Below are 26704 nucleotides of genomic sequence, written 5' to 3' on the forward strand. Positions count from 1 at the left end.
TGGCAAGGGTTAATAATGTTTGTGCACTGACTAGAACGAGGAAGGGACAGCGCATGCGTTTCAGACATGGGCAAGTTAGCAGTTCTCTCGCTCGCTGTCGTTGCTCTTGCAGTTTTGATCGGAGAAAGGCTCAGTTCATTAAGGTTGGTCGATGTGTCCGATCATATTAAAGCAAACTATTTAACTATTGCAATAAACGTTTTCTTTGACCACATGTTGTTCTGATCTTTGTTGTTACTTATTGACATAGGCCTATTCATTTATAGTTTTACATAATTATTGCACATGACAGTAATCATAGCAATAACTTTTACACGTGTCGTTTTATTTTCACCACAGGCATTTAACACTTTCCTACAGAGAACTAACTCAGAACTACCTTCCTAACTGTCACCTAATTGATGGCATAGGTAAGCAAACACCTTTGGGTTGGTCGCCTTCTTTTCTGGTCACGTGTCTTTAGCTAACCAGTCTGGACCTAATGCCATGTTACTTATATAAATTTTAAACCTTGAGGTTCATGAAAAATAATGTCTTATTGGTACAATGTAATTTTTTTGTGTATATTTGAAGAAGCAAACGTTTCTGACACTGTGAATGTGGATGTTGTTGTAATCTTTGGTGTTATTTTTATGTTATATCAGATTTCGGGGCTGAAGATATCACCATACTTGAAGATGGATTGGCTTTTCTAAGCACCGTATGTCATACTCATAACCTCAAAATTATTACTGAGTATTTTGATTAGTTATTCAGATATAAATTGTTCCCATCCATTTAATGTTAGCAACAGTCGTTTTCACTAAAAGCACATATGTCTATTGATATACTCATCTGCTAAACTGAGTTTATTTGACAATTTAAATGCAACAAAATTTTTTAATATGTTCAAATTAATTGCACATAGGGCTTGAAGTATCCAGGCACACCATCCTATTCAGACGATCCTGGAAAGATCTATACCCTGAATCTGTTGGATTCTAAACTGAAACTTGAAGCACTGAGCATCAAGGGTCAGTTTGACAAAGACTCTTTTAATCCACATGGAATCAGCGTGTACACAGATGACAAAGGTTTGGCATTTTCATTAAATGAATATATACATAAACAAGAAAAGTTGCATTCCATGTTGAATTCTGTCTATGCTTGCATTGATATTGTTTAATTTATAATGCCCTACACACAGGTGAGGTAGTAGAAATGTTAAAAAGTTAAATCGGAGTTATATTAAAAAATGTCCTGGCTCTTCCAAGCTTTATAATGGGAGTGAATAAAAACTGATATTTTGAAGCCCAAAAAAAGCGCATCCATCCATCATAAAAGTAATCATTATGGTAAATATAAGCCTTTTGAAGCGAAGCGATGTGTTTTTGTAAGAAAATATCCAGAATTATAACTTTATAAACTGTAATCGCTAGCTTCCGGTAACGTCCGTCTGCACGTTCAGAGAGTGACCTCTGACCTGACGTATGATGTAGGAGTAGCGTAAGCTTAGGTGAGGGTAGATGCCTCTCGCGGTTCAAACAAATATCTCGTTTTAGGCTTCTAGTTCATGACTGGTGTTGTTGTTTTTTTGCTCTATTCTCTGCGCTTTCACGTTCGTCGATACATCATGCGTCGGGTCAGAGGTCACTCTTCGTCCAAAACTTGACTCTCGTACAGAAGCCAGTGATTCTAGTTTAAAAAGTTATAAATATGAATATTTTTCTTACAAAGACACATTGCTTTGCTTTAGAGGGCCTTTATTAACCCCCTGCAGCCATATGGATTACTTTTATGATGTATGGATGCGCTTTTTTTGGGCATCAAAATCTAAGGCACCATTCACTCCCATTATAAATCTTGGAAGAGCCAGGATATTTTTTTTATATAACTCTGATTGTGTTTGGCTGAAAGAAGAAAGTCATATACACCTAGGATGGCTTGAGGCTGAGAAAATTATGGGATAAGTTTTATTTTTGGTTGAACTAACCCTTAAAAACTACTGTAAATGGATGAGTTTGATAGAAGTCTAATATTGCATGAATTCTTCTTCTCTCACTACAGATGGTGCCATATATGTGTTTGTTGTTAATCATCCTCAAGGCAAAAGCCAAGTGGAGATTTTCAGATTTGTTGAGAAGGAAAATGCTCTTCAACACATCAAGACCATCAAGCATGAACTTCTGCACAAGTATATGCTTCTTCAAAACACAGTATTTCAATAACCCCAAACCTAATCAAAGTATAAATTCCAGTTTATGTATGTGCATTTGTTAGTGTGAATGACATAGTAGCTGTGGGGGCCGAAAGTTTTTATGCCACCAATGATCATTACTTCACTAATGAGATTCTCAAGTCTGTGGAGCCGTTACTCTCTTTGCCCTGGTGTGACGTCGTCTACTACAGCCCTGAGACCGTGCAGGTTGTGGCGGGTGGTTTCCTATCTGCCAACGGTATTAATATCTCACCCAACAAAAGGCAAGTTGCAGAAAAAAGCCATGATTTGCATTCATTAATGCACAGCATAATGTAATATTTTCCCTCTTTATATGTTATTAATACAAATAACATGTAATTTCAGGCATTTGTACGTGTCAAATATTCTGAAGCACACAATTGTTGTCCTGGAAATAAAGAAAATCACTGTATTATCTCATGTGAAGGTAAACGCCAAACTACATGAAATGTTCACACCTTCTTTTATCCCAAATTGGATATGTATTTTTATAGATTTATGCATAGAATTCTGACTTTATTTATTAATTTAAAAATCCGACCATTCTTGACTTCTGTTGTTAATTTTAGGCTACTGCATGTTCATTTATCTTACCCAGGAGGTTGATGTGAACTCACTCTGTGACAACATTGAGGTGGACCGTGAATCTGGTGATCTGTGGCTGGGCTGCCACCCAAATGGTTTCAAATTTGCATTTCATGATCCGAATGATCCACCTGGTTCTGAGGTGTGTAAATGCTTGAGCCTTTATATGTTGAGCTGTCATGTTTATCTTGAATGATCTTCCCATCCCTTTCTCCTTTCTCTTCGTACTATTTCCTGTCCTAAAAATATATGTTCTCCTGTAGGTTATCAGGATCGAGAACATCCTCTCTGAAAAGCCCCAGGTGACTCAGGTGTATGCAGATGACGGCAGTGTGATCGTGGCTTCTTCAGTGGCAACCCCATATAGAGGAAAGCTGCTCATTGGAACTGTTTATCAAAAAGCTCTGATCTGTGACCTTAAATAGTGAATATATTCACTTGCAGCAAACAATGAATAAAGATTTGATTTGGATAGTGCATGTGTATATTTTTTAGAAATTGTCTAAACTAGTTTTTTTCTTATCATATACTCATTATACTCCATTTGTGTGGAGTGGAACTTAGTTTTGAGTTGGCTTATGTTGAGGCTTTTTGACTCTCTAACAAGAAATATTTTAGTAGTATGCTCTAAAAAATAAAGGTTTATTGCATCTATGGTGCCATGAATAACCTTTAACATTAACTGAACCTTTACGTTCCATCAAAGGTTCTTTAGATTTTTAAAAATGTTCTTCACATTAATGATCTAAAGTTATTTTAAGAACTGTTTATGGAAAGATTCTTTGGGGAACCAAAAATGGTTCTTTGACATTGCTTAAAAAATCCCCTTTGGAACCTTTATTTTTAAGAGAGTTTATTATGTCAATAAAACTAATCAATTATGATTATCTGAGCTAACTGCGCAATGATCTCTCAGAGTGGATACAATGACGTGTTCAAAGTGTTTGGGATGGCACTTCAAAAGTCCAAATGGTCCATCCAGACTTTGCCGGTATGAATGAAACTAGAGTGGTAATGATTAAACAACTCAAAATTTATTGTAATGCAAACTGTATATTGATGAACAGGAAGGCAGTGTGGATGTCACATGTTTTTGGAAGAGAAAATGTGTACAACTTAATCAAAGGCCTTTTTATCTTAAATGCTAAAATAATCTATTTTCAAAACACCTGCTGCTATAATAATTCCAGCTTAATGTGTGTGTGTGTGTGTATACAGTATATCTTAAATGTAGACGCCAAATGGGGACATTTTTGACATTGGAAATAATCTTTTAACTTTAATGTTCAGTGTCATTTAGTAACAGTTGACTTGATTACTCTGGAATCATTCTTCAGTCCAATGACTTGCACAATAATTGAACTGTCCTGTGAGTGATTTGTATGTGGTTATGATTTAATGTAGCTTCTGATTGTTTATGATTGTGAAACAAATCAATTCTCAGTGTTTTATGTACAGTATATACTTACACAAAATGTTGTGAATGATACCCCAAGCTGAGTTCATTAAAACTGATGACTGAGAAGAAATGTTACTGTGAGTTTTTCTCTTTGCAGAAGTCATGAGAGGCATTTAAAGGAAAAAGAATACTAAAGCATCACATCATAGTCACAATCTAGAGGAAAATGTATGATCTGAACATGATTCTGTCCATATAAGAGGAATGAGGAAACAGATAGCAAAAAGGTGAGTACTCCTTACTTACAGCTGATTTTCAGCTTGAGTAAGGACTTTATTCCAGTCTCAAGTGTGCTGCTGGGTAAAGTCGTAAACAAAGTCGTAAGTGCTGGGCTCTTTGGGAACAGGAGGAGGGACGTCAGGAATCTGAATGTTTTCAAGGTCCAAGAGGCGAAGTTTCAGCTCCATAGTAACCAGAGTGTCCATATCTGATTTTGTGAGCTCACTTGTCATCTCTTTTCCCAAAAGAGCATTCAAGCCATCAGTCCAAATACAGAACTAGTGAATAAAAAAAGAAAGGAATTTATAAATATTATTGTTAAGGATGATGCATTTATTCAAGCAGCTCATAAGTGATAATACAACTTAGGCCTACTTTTAATGGCTCTGATGTCCACGACATGAGGTGATATTGTTATCTTATAAAGAACAAAGGTTCTTTATCTTTCCATGAGACAAGTATACATTTTATTACTGTCCTGGCTTTGTATGTTGATACTCACCTCATGCTTGTCTGGAGCAATGAAGTTCAGGTACTCATCCGAGTTATGGAGAATGGAAAAAGCCAGCTCCAGCAGCTCCTGAAAAGCAGAGGAAGAGTCATAATCTCCAACCCTGCAGCGCACCTGGCCTCACTTACTGTCCCACAATTCCCACTTGCACTTTACTACAAGTGCCTTTGCAAAACAGATGGCTTCTGTCGTCATTACACCCTCCTCCCAAAGTCACACAGCTGGAGTGCTGAATTTCCAACAAGGTCAATTTAAAACTAAAGAGATTCAGTTCATAAAATTAGGTTTGAGAGATGAATATCCCAGATAGATATTCCTCTCAAACCTCATATACGCTCTCTCACACACAAACAATGCTATTCATTGAACGTCTATCCCTCACATCCTCGTTTTCATTCCTGACAAAATCAAATATGGCGGTACCCTAAGGGGGGAGTAAGTTGAGTTATTATATTATTTTTATTATTATTATTATTGAGCCTTTTCACATTTCCGGGTTTCTCAGAATGAGAGACTACAATAAGTATATTTTTTGTGTTCCCATTAGCTCAAATAGCAAGACAAATGCCACAAAAGTCTTTTCACAACTTTCAAAAAGAAGAAAAAAATATAGAGAGAGATTGATAATGGCAGTCAGAACACAGAAATACACAAATTTTACCATCACTCCCACAGATAGCCGCTTAGAAACACCCTCCTCACAGCGGCGTTAACTATTTTTTGTTGTTGTTGTTGTTATATAATAAAAATATAATAGTTGTAATATAATATAATAAAAAGTATAGTGTATAAATGTACATACATAAAAAAAAATGAAAATATAAAAAACTTTGCAGGATTTACGATGCTGATGACCGTTAAAACGCGTCATCACAGTGTGTAAAAAGAGTCATCTAAACACTAGATGGCGTCATTTGGACTTAATTGACATTAGCCTACTAGATTAATTGCTAATTGTATTCAGCAGTTGACAAGCCTGTTTGTGTTCAACGGTTGTTTTTACTAGTTATTATTGAGTTAAGGACTTGATGTATTTTGTCTGCCCTGAGTTTGGATCCACAACACCTAATCCTGCCTGGTGAGTTTACCAACTTGTCAAGTTTCTTATTACAATAATTAATACTTCTTACCTTATTCTTAAGTGCTCCTTTTTCCCTCATGTGTGGGCAGTCTTTACCTGTTACCACAGCTTTGATATCTGCTACTGTCACTGAATGTAGAGAAGATGGAATGTTATGGAGAGCTGACCAATTAAAAATTTTGTAGAAATTATATTCAACCAAATTCATTAAAAACATTTAGCTCTAGTTTGCTTCAAGCTTGTGGATCAATATGGTATTAACAATCAATGTGATAAATATAAGCCATGATATTTCAAAAGACCGCAGTTTTCATTTATAATCAAAAAGTGTTTCTCACCTTTCTCCTGGAGAGAGTCGTGTGATATTTGTCCTTGTGAGAACTCCTCTATGTCTCCATAGTGTAACACTTTGTGGTTTGGTGATAGACGGCAATACCAGAACTTGTCTAGGGGAAATATGCATATTTTTATATAAATACGTTATACCGTGCAAGTCATTGTTTGGCTGTTTTCTTCTCTCTATCAATAGATTTAGAAATAAACATGATTTTAAATAAAGAGGGCACAATAATAATGGTATAGTTTAGATCATTTTTTATACAATGGAGTATTTGCATATAGGCTGTTTTGTGCCCCAAATACAGAATGAGATTATACATTTAATATATCCTTGTTTAATATAATGCAACATCAAACAGACCAAGCGTTAGGGTAAGGTGGTCGAGGGATCCTAAGCCTGCGATGCCCTATATTTGAGTAGATTATTAAAAAAAAGCTTGAATACAGTGTCTCCCTTCAACTTATGTATATCCAATATGATTGTCAATCAATCTGGTGTACAATATGATGTTGTTGTTTTTTTTGTTAGTGGCATACATTGCATCTATTAAACTGCAATCAAATCCATCAAATGGCTTTTCTGTATTTGGAGCTGAATCCATGAATTGAATCACATGTAATTGTAATCTGGTTTTTGGATGAGTAACTGACCTTGTCTGCGACGAGCACTGATCTTCCTAAAGCAGGTCCCCTCACACAGGTGGTTCAACCTCTGTCTTTTGATCAGCTCGGTCACCTCTGGCTGGAGTTTCTCTCGTAGTTCTCTAAACACACACAGACGTGTTACCTCGAAGCAGCAACAAACCAGTGGCTCGTCGTACCATCGTTAAGCAGGGCTTGTTAAGAAAGTTGTCACTCAGATATAGGGCTGCATGATTTGGGAAATAAGATTTGTCTTCAGAATTAGCAGTGAATTGCTTCACTTACAGCATTGGGCGTGATTTGGGGTCTTCCTGGCTCAACATTTCTGATTTCAGCAAGGGTCTGTGTGGCCTGCCACTGCCCACCGTGTTAAATCGCAATGTGACACTTTGGGTGGCGTACCATTTCTGTTTTTTCTCCACCTACAGAAATAGAGACAGTCGTTCAAATAAATGCAGCGCATCTTTTGCTTTGTTCATGACGTGATTTCCTTTTGCTTGATGGCCTGGAGGCTTCACCAGCTGTTAATGTAGTTGAAGTTGAAGAGCATTTTGTGTCTTAACAGTGATTTGCTGATGCCTATACTGCAGTTTTAGTCTGAGTCTTTATCTGTGTGGCTTAATGGAGTTTTTCTTTATCTCAGACCTTGCATCCCTTTGTGTGGCCGTTGGGTACATGGCTGGCACAGTGCTGGGGTCTGGCAGGGGGAACTGAGGAGCTCAATGGGATTAAGGCCCTGTCAGTCTAATCTCTAACAGTGCTGTGACAGTCAGAGCCTGGGGAGAAACATGCTGACACAGTGCACTAAAGTGAGTTGGCCAGCCAATGTCTGGAGAGAGGACACATCAGTTATGGTTCGTTTCGGTTGCCATGCGTTTTGTCTTTTTGCATTGTACAAAATATTTCCATTATTTGACAGGCAGCATCTTTTTAAATTGTCACAATTTCTACTCAGTTTATGAGATTATAAGTAAATTCATAAGTGCAATGACATTTTCATTTTAAAAAGACACTTTTTTTTTTTTAAATGGTGTATAAGACTTGTGTACTTAAGCATGTTGATGATTCTGGGAAAATGCATTTTAGTGACTCAATGAAACTTGAATTCCCTAAATAACAGTTTATTCTTGTAATGTAGACTAAAAAGTGTGTATAAAAGATTTAAAGTTTTTATAAACTGCTTTTTATAGCTGCTATTTAAAAAAAAAAAAAACTTTGCTGGGAATAAAACAATTGAGTAAATTAAATGAAGTAATTGCCCAAATTGCATGTGTAATTTATTATTATTTATTATTATTATTTAAATAAATACAAAATATATAATTGTATTCCTTTGAGTTCAAGTCAAATCAGGAATTCATGTTTCTATTGCAAGATCATATAAGTTGATCATAAGGATAGAGGAAGGCACTTATTATTTGTAGCCATATATTAAAATTGTATATATTCTGATTACTTTTTCACCATGCTTCCAGTACGTTTCATTACATAGCCTGTCCAGACAAACTGTTGATTCCTCCAGATAGTAAAAAAAAATGTGTATAGCAGCACTATCAATCACCAGTATAAATAAAATGAGAATGAAGCCTCTAATATCAAGCCATAAGCAATAACGCATCCCACCCCCTCCCCACAGTGACAAACAAAGCAAAAGGATATTGAAGTGATGAGCTATAATTAGATCCCTTGATCAAAAATAGCGAGTCCTAAAACATGAATAATAACTAGAAGTTGCAAAAAATGGAAAAATTAAAAACCGATATAATTGTATGGTTTTGCATAGTAAAGCTCTGACCTTCCCCTGTAAATCATTGCAATGAATGCATGTTTTTTTGTAATATTTCAAAATAAATATTTGAAATGGATCTGCCAGCCGACTCTGTTCTAATGTATTCTATCTGATCATGCAATGTGGACAGTAACAAAACAATAACAAAGCATCACCCAGTCATTCAGTTATTCCACTATTATGATTCTCAGGTTACTCTGTGAGTAAAGTCAATTAAGGTTAAGTATGGTCATTTAAAGGCTTGCTGTACTTACATGTACACAGTGTGTATTAAAGGAATGAACCATAAACCCTGTTATCTGGTCACAGTGGCATTGGGGCGAGAGAAGTGATGCAGGCGACAGCAGATGGTCCTACAGCAAGAATAGATCCTGTATGCGTGCGGGTACGAGAAAGGGGGCCAACCAAACAAAATAGTAGAACCCAAAGTAGTATTTCTCTTTGACTCCTCACTGAAAGAAAGACTCAGTTCTGAATCCTTAGAATGCTGCTTTGCTTGTTTATATGAGTGATCTACACCGATTGGGCTGATGCCTTCGTGGTGCCAGCCAATGAACAGCTGGCTACGGTCACATGGGTAGATCACAGAGGGAGAGCGTGAGCAAGTTGGATGGAGGGATGGGGGATGGGGGGAGGACAGGACCAAAATATAATGATTTAAGAGATCTTCTGTCTAGCTAAATCGCATTGAACTTGATGTTTTTCAGGAGCACTGTGAGATGCAAATGGCCCTGACAAGAGTCTGACATTTATTGTGAAAGGGAAAAGGTGTGAGAAAGTGTGGAAACGTGGAGATCCTAGCATCGTTCTCCATCAAAGCAGAAACCAGGGGTGTAGTCATTAGAATTCTGTTGTCATGGAAACCGGTTCAGTGTGGCCTGTCGGGCTGGTGGCGGGACTCTGCTTACCCCAGTCTTACACAATAAGAGCCTTGCAGACTCTTCCTTTTTACTTGCTCTTTCACTCCACTCTCATCCTTTGGTTTGTTAAATGTATGTACTGCACATCGGATAGGAGAGATGTACTTCATTCATCCCATGAATCAAAGAAAACATGTTGGTATGGGGACAGGCTAGACTAGAATCTTAGTTGTTTTTGGTTATGATAGAGGTTAGTCATCAGGTAAGGGATGAGCCAGAGTGTTCAGTGTTGAATTCATCTGTGTATTATGATGCTCCCTGGTTTGATTGAGTGAAATATTACAGATGATGATACCAGGGACTTTCTAGCAGGTCACCCAAAAATGAAATTGTCATGTACTCACCCTCATGTTGTTCTATGGCCATATGAATTTTTCTTTCTTCTGTGGAATACAACATGAGATGTTAAGTAGTATATTCACTGCTTTTTCCCCCCCATACAATGAAAACATATGATCAAGAAAATGCCAAAAAGCCCTCTTAAAACTATGCAAACCGCATGTTCTTTTTAAAATGTTTTCTGAAAGGCTTGGTTCACCCAAAAATTCTGTCATTTAGAGTGATTAATTGAGTAATTAATGACTTAGCACTTGGGGTATAAAGCCCTTTGTTATTTTTAGGGCTTGATCATTTGTTTAGAAGAGACCATCAATTGATATACTGACCGCAGTTGATGTGACTGTTCCCCTTGAGCAGGGAATAATTCCTCTGTGTGCTGAAAGCGGCAATTATTAAACTGAAAAAGGAAATGGCGGACAATGTGAGTTCTTTTTAAAGTGTAAAAAGGAAATAGGTTTTTTTTTCTTCTTTTTTTTTTTTGTGGAGCATAAAAGGGTTAAATTCTCACATGACCAAATATATACACAACCATTCAAAAGTTTGGGGTCGGTAAGATTTTTGTTTTTGTCAAAAAAAGTCTCATGCTCCTTAAGTCTGCATTTATTTCATCAAAAAAAAAATACTATTGTCAAGTATTATTAAATTTAAGTAACTGTTTTGTATTTTATTATATATTTTAAAATGTACGTTATTCCTGTGTTGGAAAAGCTGAATTTTCAGCATCTCATTAAAGATACTCATTAATCTTCATTGTCACATGATCCTTCAGAAAGCAGCATTTATTTAAATGTCTTAAATTTTGATCAATTTAATGCATTCTTGATGAATAAAAGTAATTTCTTAAAAAAAAAAACTTCCTGATCACGTTTTAATAGTAATGTATACATACATTTTAAATTTTCTCTGTCTAGCAAGAGGAAGTATCACATAAAACTTCAGTCTTAATGATGAAATGCTTCTTGCAGTCCAAGAAAAAAAAAAAAAAAAAAAACTCACCAATTTGCAGTGTGCTATACTGATGTATCTTCCATAATGTCAGACGTTTCTTTGCAGCATCATCATGTTTAATGTCCAGAATCCTCCTGAGCAACTGTTTTTCCTTCCTTTGCTTCAATAAATGTTATAACAGTGCAACACAGGTGGTAGATTCAGTTCCTCAAGGCCACAATTTTGTGTTCATGAGAACTTCTCCATATAGAGACCTATTATAAACTTGTCAGTAAGGTTTTGGAATGGGGCCACAAATTACCACAGAGGTTCTGAGATGCACCTGACCTAACATCAGAGCTCCACAGATTTGTGGACACAAAGTCAGTTTTTTAAACATACAAGTATGCACAACATGAAAATACTATTCCTAACCCCTAACCCTGAAGCAGTTCCAGTGCTTCTGTATGTACCAGTACCATTAAAAGGCTTCCAACATGCCTGACCAGACTAATCTTAAATGTGTTCTGAAAGATGTCACCTCTAATTTGATTCATGTAGGATGCAGAAACACCATTGCTACAGCATTAATCAACTCGCCCTCCTAATGAGTTAGTCTCAAGGCTCATAATAGGAACAATGCTGAGGATTTATGTAAGGTGGGTTATGTAAGAATGCTGACATCTGCCAAACAGCACAGCTGACCACCTCCATATCACATCTGTAAATTCCTCTAATTATCCTTCAGATTATACAAACCTCACTCACCCACCCACACACACACAGAAATCTAAAGTTTATCTAAGTTTTGTTTGCTTCATTAACCCTGAAAACTGTGTACGCAGTGCTTTTGATATCAAAACAATCAATCAATCAATCTATATATATATATATATATATATTTCAGAATGAGGGAGATTTTACACATCTGCTGTGTTGTTCCATCTTGTCATATAAAGTGTTGATGGGATTGGTTCATGTTGGTTTCAGAGGTCAGTGAAATATTCATTCTGTTCTTTGGCTTCTCTGCTGTCTCATGTCACTTTAAGGTCTTGTGGATTTGTTCAATAATTCAGACATTTAGCAAGGATGCAGGCATATATTTTCCCAGTAGAGGCTCTAAGAATACTATACAGATTTGAGTGTTACACCATCTAGAGCCCTAAAAAAATCGTGTTTAGGGTTGACCACAAATTACTGTACTTATGAAAGCCAAAAAAAAAAAAAAAAAGTCAGCAAATTTCATGTGGAATGCATCTCAAATGACCGATTTTATATTTGGTTACAGTTTTTGGGTCACTTTTTCAGAACGCTTTACACAGTTCTCCTTTCCAACTTTCAGCTTGGCACAGCTGTTGATTTCACATTCAGAATGCACTAAAAACTTCCAAAACATTTTATGTCTCAAATCAACTCATTCCTCCATAACAATAGAAAAGTTTGTCACCCAACAAACACACTTTGTCATTCATCAAACAATGACCTAAAAACACTAACAAAGGCTAGCATTACACTATTTATTTTGTACAATTTCTTCACTGCAGTTTGTTACATTATTCATGTTTACATTACAGTATTATTCCTATTTCCCCTTTTGTCTAGATGATGATGATGATGATGAAATACTAACACCTGTATAGATGTTCAGCTACATGTATTCGTTTGGTAGTTTTTAGTTTCTTTTAGATTCTGAGTATATTTCAATATAGAAATGTGGACTGTAGAAATGTAGCAAATTGCTGTCTGATTCAGTTTTGTATTAGGTTTTGAACTTAAGTTTAACAGTTTTGAGTGTGTAAAATCTGTAAATTGGCCCATATAGTTTTGTTGGTAGTTGTGTCTGAGTGAGAAAAGAATTCAAGTAATTTGAAAGTAGTCGTCATTGAATGCATTTTGTGCCAAACTAGCAATGATCAGTGATCCACAGTTTAGCTCACAGACTGCTGTTGTGCTCACTGTACGAAGAGTTTTGAAAAGGTCACCCAAGTATTGAGAAATGTGTCCAAGCAATTGTAAAAAAATAAAAAAAATAAATTGTAACATTATTAAATTCAAATTGTTATATTGTTCATTGTTTCAATGATCACATGGTTTTGGTATAAAATATAGACTAGTAGTTAAGATTTATATTTGCTGTAAATGTTTGACTTTTTTGACTGTGTGTGTACAGGGAAGAATGTTCTTAATGTTAAATGGGTGAACTAACATGCCTTTGTGTGGGCTTGAGGATGAAGTGGGTGGTGGTGTTTTTTTTTGTTTTGTTTTTTACATTCATGGGTTCTTCAGTGGCAAAACATTGTTTTCATGTGGGAAAAGTCCATGGGTTTTATAATATTTGTTCACAGTATATGTAAATACAGATTTATCACTGTCTGCTCAGTGGCATGGAAAACGGAAAAGGTTTTTAGGGAATTTATCCATGAAGCGGTAATGCATCTGCTCTGCATCTCAGAGTTGGGTTACATAAGTGCTTGCTTCTGGTCACTGCTCATATGTATCCCAGTCCCTCTGCTGCTTTTGCTTAAACTGAAGCATTACATCAGTCTACACTCCATCAGTCTTCTTGCTGCAGGACAGAGAGTGACTGGAATTTATATCTCATAAGATCATTGTATGATGTCTGCTTCTCATTTCAGTTTTCAATTGAACCATAAGTGTCAGTTGAAATCGGAGTAGTTTGTTGTATGTCCCCCATCCCTTTGTGATAGTTAAGCAGTAAATTGTAAATGCCAATAGATTTGCTATTATTTTGCCCTCAATCTCACTCCAGTGGACCTTGTTATTGGGAAGAGATAGAAAGTCATTCTCTGCAGCCTCACCTGTGACACATTATCAAACACATGCGCACTTAAACAAGGCTGCTATAACAATGACCCAGCATCTGACAAGGGCACACCTGCTCGTTTCACAATCTGACGTCACAGCCTATTTCTGGAGAGAGACGCTGTCGACGGTGACCTCCTCCTGCATTCTGGTAACAAAACTGATGTGTGGAACTTGTTTCAAAGCTCCTATATTACAATGTGTATTCACTGTGAGAAGACCGTGCAGTACTATACACTAAAACTAAAACAGGATTTAAGTTTAACGCTATAAATTACTATCTTGTCTCGGTACAATATTTTATACATCAATGATGAATAGTACTTGATTTTTAAAATGCTGTCCAGTCATGAGATGAATACTTCAGTCATATTTTTAAGAATAATAAAAACTGATTTATTTTGCATGGAACAGGGCACTTTTGGGGTATAAAATTTATTTATCTTTTATTACCCCGTTTTTGAAATTTTTTATTTTTACCTTACTGAATACCTTGTGAATATCTATCTGATACCTATTGTGAATATCTATTGGTTAATACAATGGCATACTCTTAAAAGTATAGGTTCTTTATTGGCATCAATGGTTCCATGAAGAATCTTTAACATCTATTGTCGCACAAAAGGTTATTTTTAGTGGTAAAAGGTTCTTTAGATTATTAAAATGTTCTTCACACTAAGAAAAAATGGTTCTTTTAAGAACCGTTCACTGAAAAGTTCTTTAGGGAATCAAAATTGGTTCTTCTATGGAATCACTGTGAACAATTATTTTGGAACCACCTTTTTTATTCTTTTTCTTTAAGTCTATAGCTGAACAGTTGCTTTGGTGTGATGCTGCATCTCGCTGCTGGATGTCAATGCACTGTAAGTTGAAGACTATACTGTCATATTTGCCAGTGCAATGCGCACACTATTACTGTGAAATATACAAAAATATCCTACAGACATAATCAACTTTAGGGAAGAAGGGTTTTAAAATTGTATCTTTTTAGTGGTCATCCTTTTTCAGTTTACTGTGAACTTCGGCAGGAGCTGCGTAGAGATTATTTGGTGAAAGACAAACATATTTCTGCTTGTAACACACCTGCTAGGCTGTACTTAAAAAGGGAAGACATCCTGTTGGGTGTTTTGCTGCAGCTCAGCGTTGAACAAGTGTAAGAACATTCATTACTTTCTGCCCAGTTCTGTCACAGACTCACACTAGTTAAAGGGCGCCACCATGAGCATCACCATCTAACAACAGACTAATCATGCACATGTAAAAAACAGAGCATTGGTCCTTTAAAAAATAATAACATTATCAGCAGTCTTGATGAAACAAATGCAGTGGCTTTATTGGGATAAGTTACTGTAAAGATGGGGAGTGTAAACACTACTCTTGTTTAATCAAAAGGAGAGACATGCATGACACAGTACAAACATACTCCCTACAGAAAGAGAAGTTTCAAGCACTCCCTTTATTTTGTGTAAGCCCCTGGGTATTGTGAGAAAATGCTATCTCTGGAATTTGTGGAATTCTGGGAGAGGCTCGAAAACAGCCAATAGACACTCATTATCATAATTTGTCTCCCATGGAGGCTTCAGACCACTAGGCCTACTCCTCAAGATCTAGTCCTCCAGCACACAAAATCCATGACTTGTTATATTTTTGCCTTCTGAATATGATTACATGAATCTGCTTGTTAAGTTGTGACAAATGGGATACTGTTTCCAGGACCAAGCATTTACTCGATTCAATTGAGAATACGATCTTAACAGCCGTTTAAGAGCACAATTTATTCACATCACACATTTAAGATAAGCTTTTAAAGTCACCGTCAATTTTTTTTAATGTAATATTTACTATAAATGATTTATCCCTAATTCACTATTTTTATTTTATTATTAATTCATGTGCCTTTGTAATCTAATCACAATTATATTGGGGTTTTTACCCTCTCACACCTGCATTGACATCTCTTCTCTAATGACGTGTTTGAGCATGAGAGCGAGACAACTTGTCACTCACATTAGATCACTGCAACAGGCACTGTTTTATGTTTCTGCCGGTGGATGCCCACACGCCATAACATGTCATTACATAAAAGTTATTTGTGTCTCACAAAGAGAAACACACGGACTGCGAATACAACCAATCTAAAACAATTATTCTTTCCACGAGAGTCGCTCGTTTTCTTGTACCATATATATATATATATATATATATATATATATATAAAATACAAAGGTAAAGAGAATATATTCCATTCTTTTTCAACAGCATGGAAGTGCATTAAAGGGAATGTCGTATGCATCGATTTACGCCAAAAGAGTAACACTTGAACTTGACGCACAACGTAATGACGCCAATTGACACCACTCGCGGTTCAAACAAACAGGGCTGGGCAACGGCATTCATACGTTGTGCGTCAAGTTCAAGGAAGCACTTTTATCATGGATGGATGCGCTTTGATGGACTTCCAAAAAAATATACCCATTCACTGCCATTATAAAGCTTGGAAGAGCCAGGACATTTTTTTAATATAACTGATTTTATTCGTCTAAAAGATGAACGTCATATACACCTAGGATGGCTTCAGGGTGAGTAAATCATGGGCTAATTTTCATTTTTGGGTGAACTATCCCTTTAAAAGATTTTTTTTTTGAGAGAGAATCATTGTGTAAATATGTAATCAACCAAAAGTAACTGTTTTCTGATTGAGTGTTTTAAAATGTAATCTAATTACAAGTAGGCCTACTTAATTTTTGGAATCTGATTATATTATCCAGATTACATGTTACCAGTCACACAGCACTGGTTATGTCACAATAGGGAACTTCATGTCTACTGTAAAAATTCACGTTGTACACTACAGTCCCTGAGCTCACGGCATCCCAGAAAACAACACTTCATAAAAGATTAATCATATTTGTTGGGCCATCTGAAATTTTGGTATGGAGAAAAAGATCATCATTTTTCAGTATGAGTGTATATTTGTCAGGATAAACCAGACTCCCGGTCAGATTAGCGAACCCAAACAGTAGTTTAATGCTCAGATGAAATAATGGGACAATGCAGGTGAGTAATGGCAGATAGAGTTAAGAGAGTGATAGCTGGTGGAGTTTGCACGGTGAGTTTACAGGTAACAGTTTTCCACAAAAATACATGCACGAAGACGGAGTTCACATGAGTTTGAGACGCAGGGCATCAACGAGGGAGAAATTCAAGATTTACAAGCAGGACTCACCAACAAGTAAGTAGAGCAGGTAAGGAGTGCTCTTATACTGGTGCTGAGTGCGTGCAGTGATGAGGAACAGGTGCCAGTGAACTCAGGGGAAAATGAGCACTGTGTTAGTGTGATGGTGGAGCCTGGGGTGTATTCCAGAAAGCAAGGTTAATTTACCCTCACATATACCCTGAACTCCTCTGTTGATTAAACTAAACTTTGCTTACTCGAGTTATGCTGGTTCCAAAAAAGCGTTCGGGAGTAAGTTCAACCAACCCAGAGTATGTTCATGGTTAACACACCAGACATTCTCAATAGAGCGACGAATCAATGAGTCACCATGGAAACATAAGCTAAGAAAAAGCACGTCATCCTATTACTTTCTTCTTCTTTTGTTAAATGCTGATTTACAGCATATCGCCACCTATTTGGTGATTGTGCAATGATTTTTGCACAAAACTTAGTTACCTCTGTTTTTTGGAACTGAAAGTTGTGGTTATCCACTTACTTACCCTTAAACGTAGTATGCCACATAACCTGCTTTCTGGACTGGCATGTCCGTGACAATATTAACATAGTTTGTTGTTTGCTTTTGAGATCTGAGAGTGTGTGGACCTGAAAATAGTGACACGTGACGTCACACTTAAGCGGATATTGAAATATGTGGGATCTCTCCAGGAATGGCTGCATTCAGTTGTGGGCTTTTACCACAAGATTTGAACCCCCTCCCCAAAAAGAAACTCATGACTTAAGGTCAAACCCAAAGCAAAAGGGTAAACGGTTGATGGGTTTTTAAAGTATGTTTTGTTTTATATAGGCTTTATTATACATTTATATAGCTTATTACCACAATAGTTAATTACATGAATCAGAACACATGTTTTCATATAAAGTAAGAAATTGCAATCAAAGGAGGTAAAACAGTAGTTTACCCCTTTGTGTCAGGATCGTTATTGGACAAAAGAGAAATCTATACATGGCTAATTTTCGATGGCACATGTAGAACTACATATCCAAGACATCTGAGCGCGTAATTTGAAAACCCATCTTAAAGCAGTTTTATATGCATTCAATTTCCAAATAATAAAGTTGCGATAGTCTTTTCTTCTCTATATTGTGACGGCTTCTCGAACAAGAAAAAATGTAGGGCGAGACTTTTTGTTCATCTGGAATGGATTGGATCATTTTGGTAAGCTATTGCTGTGATTGAGTGACAGGCTGTCCCGCCCTCGCGCCAATGTAATCAGAAGAGATGTTGCAAACGGGAGGGGGAAGTTATTTTGATTAAAGGTTACGAGGGCACATTAATAAAAACAAATGTGCCTGGATAAATAATTTATAATAAATAATGTAATATTGCATGGTAACTTTAAGAACATGTTCTAAATGTCAGATGTTAAATAGACAGGCAACGTTCTGGAGACATGCTTGTGCAAACGCCCTCAATAAATAGCCTACATCTTCCAGACGTCTATGTGATGTTTGCGCGAGGCAACCCTCAGGAGATTGCGCCCTAAATATGTCCCATAAAATCCTTTAAAGGTCGATCACCCGCCTGCCTCAACCCAGGTCAGAGCAGAGGTCTATGGTATGAACTATGAAGCAATGATGAGCTCCGTGAGAGCCGGGGAGGAGTCTAGCTCCACTACAGTCAGGCGCGCGTTCGAACATTACAAAATATTTACATGTAACGTTACATGTCATGTCCACTACTAAGATTACGGGCAGCTCACAGTTTAAGAAATAGCTTTTTGAAACTCGGATGAGAAGAAATTAGACTTCTGATAGAATTTGGAATCACCTTCTCACTCATCTATAGACATTTTACCGAATATACTTTCGTCGAGAGTTTTCTTCTAATTTGCCTCAGGGATTCGATAAAACCGGATTTTTTTCTTGTTGAGCAGTAACGAGCAGGTAAGACTTTCACGCGCTTTGCATTTAAAAAAAAAGAAGTTTGTTCAACTATTACTACTTTTAACGCAATATTTTTTGCACAACTACCACATGGTTCTTTGTAAATGCTTTTTGCAAATGTGTGATCTGTTGTTCCAATCGATCTGTTCAAAAACAGGTGATTGTATTACGTGCCGTTTATATACATGCAGCATCGAAAGCATTTTTTAATTTTTTTTTAATTTGTTGTTTGCTCTCTCTTTGTTTTACATTTACAAGAATGCAGTCTTGATTAAATCGGCAGCTGGAGCACGTGACCATCTATATCACATTACTGCTCCTTGAGAGTTGTTTTGCAGACCACGTTGTAAATCACGTACTGTTAAGAAGTTTTACTGTTCTATAGGATTAGTTATGTTTATGGAGAGAAGGCTTTCCTGCGACCACCAAGCAATTCAGTAAAACCCCACAAATGTAGGTTAAATGGGGGAGGGGGATTCTTTCTGTGTCTTAGTGCCAGAATTGTATATGGGACTCCTCCTCCTCAATATTTATCCTGTGTAGAAAGGTTTTAGTGACGCATCTGTACAATAACTGTACTTTACTGTGGTCTTTCTGTACACAAATGAATTAGGTTTAATCTAAGATGTTCAGAGACCACTGAAGTCTCAGCAATCAATTGCTGATTAGACGGTGTAGGTTTTGAGATGGGCATTATCTGGTGTGTGTTTTGGAGTTACAGCTGAAACGAACACTTATGTCTGTAAGGCTTAAGCCACTCACCAAATATCATCTGAAATGCCACACCCTACAGGCATGTTCCTTGGGCTCCTTATACCACCGTTTTGAGGTGGTCCTCCAAAAATAGAGCCTTTTTGCCATTCTTGGCAACAGGAGACAAACATGCTGGGAAGTGGGAACTGATCTTTTTTGTGCAGGGCATTTTCAGCTTTTAGACGCAGTGTCTGAAATGCTCCATCTATTAATCACATTTATTATTTTCTGTGGAAGTTCTATTGCTTAAACATAATACAAAAGAAAACATTTGTCACTCATCCAACAAACAAAGTCACCCACAACTGCCAGGATTTCAATTCAGGCTAAGTGATTTCTTAAATGGTCAAAATAACTTCATTTTATACTTGTTTTCAAGTAAAATGAGGGAAGTGAATCATCTTTAGTCAGGTTTTTGCTTCCCACAAGAACTGAAGCATGAGTGTGAAATTTTGCAGGGATTCAAGACAGCCCAGTGTCTCACACTCACTTGTTTTTTTTTTTGTTTCAGACAAGATGGAACTTTGTGTTGCTGCAGTGTTTTTGTCCTACTTCGCTCCAGCTCTGGGTGAGTGCTGTTACTTTTGTTCTTTATTTGCTCTACTGTTTATTTAATTGTTTTATGGGCTTTTTACAGACACCTTCTCTACTCTGATAAATCAGTGTTTTTATATAAACTAGAAAGTCTTCCTCAGAAATGTTCAAGAATGTAATTAGACCGAACAATATATTAAAAGCATTATTGTCCTGCGCAGACTTCCCCTTAGAGATTAACGGTATGTGTGTATGTGTGCAGGATCAGCTTTTGGCAGGGAAATGCCAGGTAAGTGTGTAGACTAGAGGGTTAGTGACGCACTGCGATGTGAGTGATCAACAAAGATGAATTTCAAGTTTTTCTGTGCTTCTGTTTTGTATCGAGGCTTTTTCTGTTTATTTTTGTTTCATAAAACTTGACTGCAGCTGTTGCACTTAACTGTTTTTCTGATACTGGCGCAGGTTTGCAGTTTTGGCGTAACATATTTTTGGCACGGTTCCACCGTGTCTTGTTTCTGCTTATTACACCTTTCCCTGAAGGGTTTTTCTGAAAAGCCCATGAAGTAACACTCTCGCACTACAAGGCTTGAGACTTTTTCATGTGTGCCAATGCAGCTCATGTTGTACCCAACCTTGAGTAAATGCAGTTTTGCTACTTCTTAAGATTGTTTGACCATGCAACATTTTAAGTATTGCTGTTGGAATGTTTTCTATTGAGATTTGTCCACTTTTAGCAGTTTCAGGACTGTGAATAAGGCTAATCCTTTGGATTTCTGCGAGAATTGTTGCATTCTCAGACACTTATTTTGGGTTGTTGCCAAAACCAACATTTGAATACACCATTTAAGCACGATTTAAGTCAGACTGGCCAGTGTGTGTACTCATGTAAATACTGCACACATAATCATGCATGTGTAATGGTTTTTGTCCACGAAGTATTTGCATCAATGCTTTGTCCATTGTTTTTGAAAGGGAAGGAGGGAGAGAGAGAAGGAGAGATCATTATGGATAACCAAAGTCTTAGTCAGACCATTCATAATGTTTAATGGGAGATTTGGAGCGATGCCTTCAACATTTTTGCTTACAAAAGCAGCTCCTCTGAAAAGACTCTTTAAAAAACATGTTGCTCTATTATTACTCCACTGATAAATTTGTGACATAAAATGGGGACATATAATCCTAAAGTATCTTTTCAGGCAAATGCTCGAGAAGAACTTAATAAACATGTCAAATATTAGAGAATTAGGCTATTTTTTCATTCTCTAGTTAACTCTTGGAGAGATTTTTGTCTTGTTTCATTGAAAAATATAGCAATTATTATAATTTTTTTCAGAGATGAGTTCTTAAAATAGCCTTCCTGTTTAATAAGTCTCATAGTTAATTTTTTTTTTTTCTTTTTTTTTTATCTGGCATAATAAAATGAAGTGTTTCAGATTGGCTGTCACAGTGTGAGCATTTTTCTTGTCTACCATGCTTGTACACATGCTTTTTGAAGATATTGCCATATTTTAGACTGTTTTATGGCTGTATGTGTGTCTGTCCAAACATCTTTACTGTTGAAATGTAGTGTGCAACCATAATGTTAACACTGTAGTGCACTGGAATGTTTAGCCGCCAGTTTTATAAAGCAGTTTTAGAATCACTAAGTCCTATATTAATTTAAATTGCACTAATTAAATAGTTTTTTTTTCCTCTAAATGCACTTAGAATAAGAAGAGAACCTAATTGTTTTGTTCATAATAGTTTGCCTGGCATAAACAACATTTTTGCTCGGTTAGATTTTAATTGAAACTTATTCTCTCCATCAGCTTCCAAAATGGATGAAGTTCACGGTAAGTGTCCTCTAGTCTACAATAGATTTTACATTAACCAAATGTCTTATTGGCTTATTAACATTGTTTTTAGCCAGGCTAGACCAGGTTTATTTATTGTGTGCCTTGAAACAAACCTTGTGTGTTTGGCACTATAAGCTTTTAGTTAACAATGGGTGCAAAAATTATGGAGTCACCAGTCAGAAAGCTTTTATCCTCTTACAGTAAATTCCATACAGTTTCAATTTGTCTACAGCATTCTGATATTTGAGAAATGGCTTGCAGATACGTAGATAATTATTATTAATATATTTTTTTTGGCTCTAGAATGCTGTCATTTATCATCTTAAATTCTCCTAATATTTTACATTTTGAATGCTACCAGTATCTGATTTTTTTTTTTTTTTTTTTTTACACCTTTACTGAGTTTTGACTCTAGTTATTTTCATTTTTTTTCTCCCACCAGAGTACGACAAGCCATTTCATTATGGTGAGTATAGATGGATTGTAGCTGCTAAGCCAGTTTACATTATATGGATTAAGGAAATCTCTTGGTTGACTTCATAAAGCTGATAGGGAAAAATGCTAGTAGGGTACAACGGGGCTAAAGGCACATCTTAAGAAGAATGTGCTTTTCACTAATCCCATAGTGTATGATTTCAGAAAAAATATATATGTTTGTAGTGAACATTGATGGAGCAACAGATTTTGTGAAAATAAATCATAAAAGTGGTTTATTTTGTTTAATAATCTTATCAGTGTATGAGGTGACAGGGTGGGCATTTTACCCCACACATGGGATAAAAGGCTCACCGGCATGGGGCAACAAGGCACACTTTATTTATACAAATACTTAATCTAAAATAATAAGTTAACATGAACTTAAAATAGACATGAACATAAAATATAAGTTAACAAAAATAATGTTTGAACAATATACTTGTTCAAACAATCACTTTAGCAAAGTTTGTACTATTTTCTGTTTATTTTGATAAATAAAATCTATTTTTTCTCCAAAAAATAGTCATTAAAATGTTCATATGAAATATATTTAAAAAATACAGAAACAAAATTATTTTAAAAAGTAAAGATTCTGAAAGAATTGAATGAGATCCCATATTAATTTAATATAGATTTACAGTAGTAACAATAAATTATATTTTATTAATATATTTTTTTTTAAATATGATGGTTTCATTGTAAATACGGTCATTATCTCTAAGGTCGACACCAAACATAGGCTAATATATGATATTTGCCATCTGAATCTAACCATTTGTTTATTATCATGTTAATTATTGTGCCTTTAGCTCTGACAGCATGGGCGCCTTTTACCCCAAATACCATATTTTTTATCACCTAGTGGTTTAGAGGAAAATCCTTTTATCCTGGTGCGCCTTTATCCCAGTTGTACCCTACATATTGAGGCATTTGTGTTTTTCAATGTATTGTATTTTGAATTTATTTTTGTCATTTTATTATGGGAGTTACTGATGCTTCCCATACTGTGCTGAGTACTGTTGTATTAGCAAGGGCTTTTGGGGCCAAAGTGCATCACCCTGCTCAGGAAACATCTGGGAAGTCAGCGAGATTTGCGTTTCCCCTTCTGTTTTTCCAAAATAGATGGAAACTACTCACCCCGGGACTAAGCTTCTGTAAAGCACATCAGTCAAAATCTGATATCTACCCCAGAATTTTCAGTTGATTGTCCATACTTGAATATATACATGATCTGTCCCATTTACAATAATAAAGAACAATGAAGAGCCCTACTTAGAAAGCAAACTACAGTTTTTAAAAGTGGTTCCAGACTGTCTCGGGAAAAGTCATTCTTCAGTTTCTTCATTATGCTCAGGAGATTATTGTTTGTGCGTATTGTGTTTGCCTTAACACTGGTAAGCAGGCCCAAATGGAATCTGCAGACCTTTTTCACATTTTCTGTTTATTTTAGGGGAAATTTAGTTGAATATAGTTTTTTAATTTTTGTTCAAATTTGAAATATGAAACTAAAGTAGTGGTAGACACTAAACAGGAACATGTTCTGCAGGCTCAGATTCCGTGTGCGCCTGCCTCCTACAAAAGGGCTGATTTCTGAACGAATCTTAACTTGTGTATTGTTTTGCCATAGTGCAACTTTTTTATTTACAATATATTTTAAGCTTGTGTGGAATGTTTCTAATTTAACTGGTGTATCATTCATATTTTCAAAATGTAAACATGTGTAATTAGTGCATTTGTACATGGTCTTCTGAATCCTCCTTCCAGATTATGAATCTCTGAGGATCGGTGGTATGGTCTTTGCCGTGATACTCTTCTTGATGGGCATCTTCCTCATTGTCAGTGAGTGCCAAACTATCTGCGTAGCATGCATGGAGTTGGAGTTGGTGAAAATGTAGCTTTTTTTTTGCATTTCGTACAAAAACATACTGCATGGCATCACATAGATACTCCATACATTATAGATAAAGCAACCTTTCAACAGTTTCTGTATATTTTTATCGATATTGGTCTAAAAAGTGTATCCGTGCACACAGATAAACAAATATCGGTTACTGAGGGTAGACTGGTTTCAGGCCAGGATGTCTTTCATAACCTCTAAGTTTAAACCTCTCTACGATACCCAACACCACACCATGCCTTAGGCCGTTCCTTCAGTGCAGGGACAAGCAGACTGTCTAACCCTTGACTCTCTTACTCTGAAACCCCCACCAGCCCACATAAATTACTACTGAGAAGCTGTCTGTTATACAGACCATATGAGTTGTTTATCAGGACAGTAATCTGGCTCTTTACCCATGTGAAATTTCTCATGTTACAAAGCAACGTGTTGCAGGAAAATGCTATGTGCTACATCTAAGACACCATGTGAATGTATTTCTCTTGTATGTTATAATAAACCACCATTTGTTTGGGTCTGATTTCTGGTTTGTTTCCTATAGGTCGGAAATGCCGCTGCAAAGGGAAGAAGTCAAAGTAAGGGGCAAAGAAAACTATAATGAATCTTCTTCTACCAGAATGTTCAGGCTAAAGCCGCGGTCACATTTACCGTTGTTCGGCCAACAGAAAGCTAATTGCTTTGACACTGACTTCTGTGAGACACTATTCACTATTGACCATGGACCCTTTTGCCACCGAAATGTCCTTAATGAGACCACATCTTTAAAGTCAGCATGAAACGGAAATTGTAATAGTGTTTTCCTCCATATTTTCACACAAACCGCTTCTCGAACAGGAAATATCGCAATACTCCTTAAAAACAAGAATTGATCATTTTGTTTTCATGCTGACTTTAATAAAGGTTCCAATGGTGAAACCTGGTTTTGTAATCTTAAGTAGATCATAGAACCATTTGCGATCAACTTTGAGATTATAGATTTCTGTATAATCTCCATTTATTTCTCTGCTGTTCAGAATAGATCTTTTAACTTGTCGCTCTTGTTGTCTCTGTATCTTCTTCACAGGCCAGTGGGAATTGACACAGAGGCAGCCAGAGGTGAGAATGTTCTGTTTTATTTGGATTCGGGACACTTAAAAAGAAACAGACATTTACTGTATTTTTATTGCAGGTGCAAAATAAAGTTAACCGAGGGAACAGAGAAACAGGTGACACTGCCTCTACTTTTGGATTTATTGTGATGTTATATATCCTGCATAAATGTTTAAGACCATCTCTGCTGTCCTTTGGTTCCTTTTGACAGAAAGCATGGCTTCTTAAGGAGAATCTTAATCAAAACTGTGGCCATTTGGATGAAAATGTCCCTTGAGGATTTAGTTCTAGTGTTCACCGCAGTCTTTTTAAATTTGTATTGCAATATTTCTTTGTCTCTTGAATGCATGACAGTACGAGTGCTCCTTTTTAAAAATTGAAAAGTAAAAAAAAAGGTTTCAATAAAACTGTTAATTCTCAGCTAAAACTACTTTGCCATAATGTTTAATTGAGCACCAATATCTGATATCTGTGAGATTTGTGCCAAGTTTTTGTCATGTGCTTTTCAGCTTTCAGTGGAGTTTGTGAAATGCGTAACATAGTATGTGTAAGTGCTCAGTAGCTAAAGGAAATAGTAGGCATTTTATACATTTTGTAAATTGTCCTTCCAGTTTTGTCACTTTGCCGAATTGACAATAAAGCTGTACACTGTAGTTGAAAATAAAGTGATTTCTATGGAATTTCTTTTAAGTGTCATCGAGAAAATGATGCAACGTTTATGTAACATTTGTGCTTGGCATCTGCCCTGGTCTGTCTCTCCTATTCAGTGTGTTATAAATAGTTGACCCTGTTATTAGTCATATTAGTGCAACCAGTTTGATCTTTTAGCTGTGTAGAAGATGATTTTGCAATAGTATTTAGATTCTGTAAAAAAAAAAAAAAAAAAATCTGCATGTTGAATATTATACACGGTTCTCTGATATTTAATTCTAATTGGTCATTGTGCGAGTAGATATTTCTGTAGAATGAATGTTGGATAGCAACATAACGGCGTGTCGTATTAATTTTTTTTTCTCCCCAAATCGCCACAACTTGGGGTAGCTCATTGGCGCCATCTTGCGACTCAAACTGATTACTACGACAACAAATGCTAAGAAAAATGGCATTTTACGGGAGGACTCCTAAAAGGCGAAAATATCAGCCTG

The 26704-nt window shown here is 36.3% G+C and overlaps 4 protein-coding genes across 11 annotated transcripts in view; 3 read left to right on the plus strand and 1 right to left on the minus strand.

Moving 5' to 3' along the window:
• LOC307173002 (serum paraoxonase/arylesterase 2-like) lies at positions 1-4332 on the plus strand. Its single transcript, XM_079895789.1, has 9 exons — positions 1-143; positions 340-410; positions 645-700; positions 908-1073; positions 2047-2173; positions 2260-2460; positions 2564-2645; positions 2817-2945; positions 3067-4332. The coding sequence occupies exons 1-9, from the start codon at positions 67-69 to the stop codon at positions 3226-3228; spliced, it is 1071 nt and encodes a 356-aa protein (XP_079751915.1). The 5' UTR covers positions 1-66; the 3' UTR covers positions 3229-4332.
• rps19 (ribosomal protein S19) overlaps positions 1-26704 on the plus strand; it is a 236409-nt gene that overhangs the window by 11191 nt on the left and 198514 nt on the right. The gene's annotated exons all lie outside the window — the stretch shown is intronic.
• LOC307173003 (engulfment and cell motility protein 1) lies at positions 4215-11237 on the minus strand. 3 transcript variants are annotated; one of them, XM_079895791.1, is made up of 9 exons: positions 11099-11234; positions 10429-10499; positions 10108-10146; positions 7340-7476; positions 7064-7176; positions 6412-6519; positions 6123-6202; positions 4984-5061; positions 4215-4759 (listed from the first exon to the last, which is right to left on the minus strand). In XM_079895791.1, exons 3-9 carry the CDS (start codon positions 10111-10113, stop codon positions 4547-4549), a joined length of 735 nt encoding a protein of 244 aa, XP_079751917.1. In that variant the 5' UTR covers positions 10114-10146; positions 10429-10499; positions 11099-11234; the 3' UTR covers positions 4215-4546. The 3 variants fall into 3 exon arrangements, with proteins under 3 accessions (XP_079751917.1, XP_079751918.1, XP_079751916.1); XM_079895792.1 differs by lacking the exon at positions 10429-10499 and having other exon boundaries at positions 11099-11237; XM_079895790.1 differs by lacking the exons at positions 10108-10146; positions 10429-10499; positions 11099-11234 and adding an exon at positions 9098-9322.
• fxyd6l (FXYD domain containing ion transport regulator 6 like) lies at positions 5989-26260 on the plus strand. 6 transcript variants are annotated; one of them, XM_079895794.1, is made up of 10 exons: positions 5989-6070; positions 20239-20295; positions 20524-20550; positions 22070-22093; positions 22539-22562; positions 24338-24412; positions 25012-25045; positions 25534-25565; positions 25639-25675; positions 25771-26260. In XM_079895794.1, the coding sequence occupies exons 2-9, from the start codon at positions 20244-20246 to the stop codon at positions 25647-25649; spliced, it is 279 nt and encodes a 92-aa protein (XP_079751920.1). In that variant the 5' UTR covers positions 5989-6070; positions 20239-20243; the 3' UTR covers positions 25650-25675; positions 25771-26260. The 6 variants fall into 6 exon arrangements, with proteins under 6 accessions (XP_079751920.1, XP_079751923.1, XP_079751919.1 ...); XM_079895793.1 differs by lacking the exon at positions 5989-6070 and adding an exon at positions 18516-18974; XM_079895797.1 differs by lacking the exon at positions 20524-20550 and having other exon boundaries at positions 25771-26243.

This window comes from Squalius cephalus (genome assembly GCF_949319135.1).
Source record: "Squalius cephalus genome assembly, chromosome: 15".
Lineage (NCBI taxonomy): Eukaryota > Metazoa > Chordata > Actinopteri > Cypriniformes > Leuciscidae > Squalius > Squalius cephalus.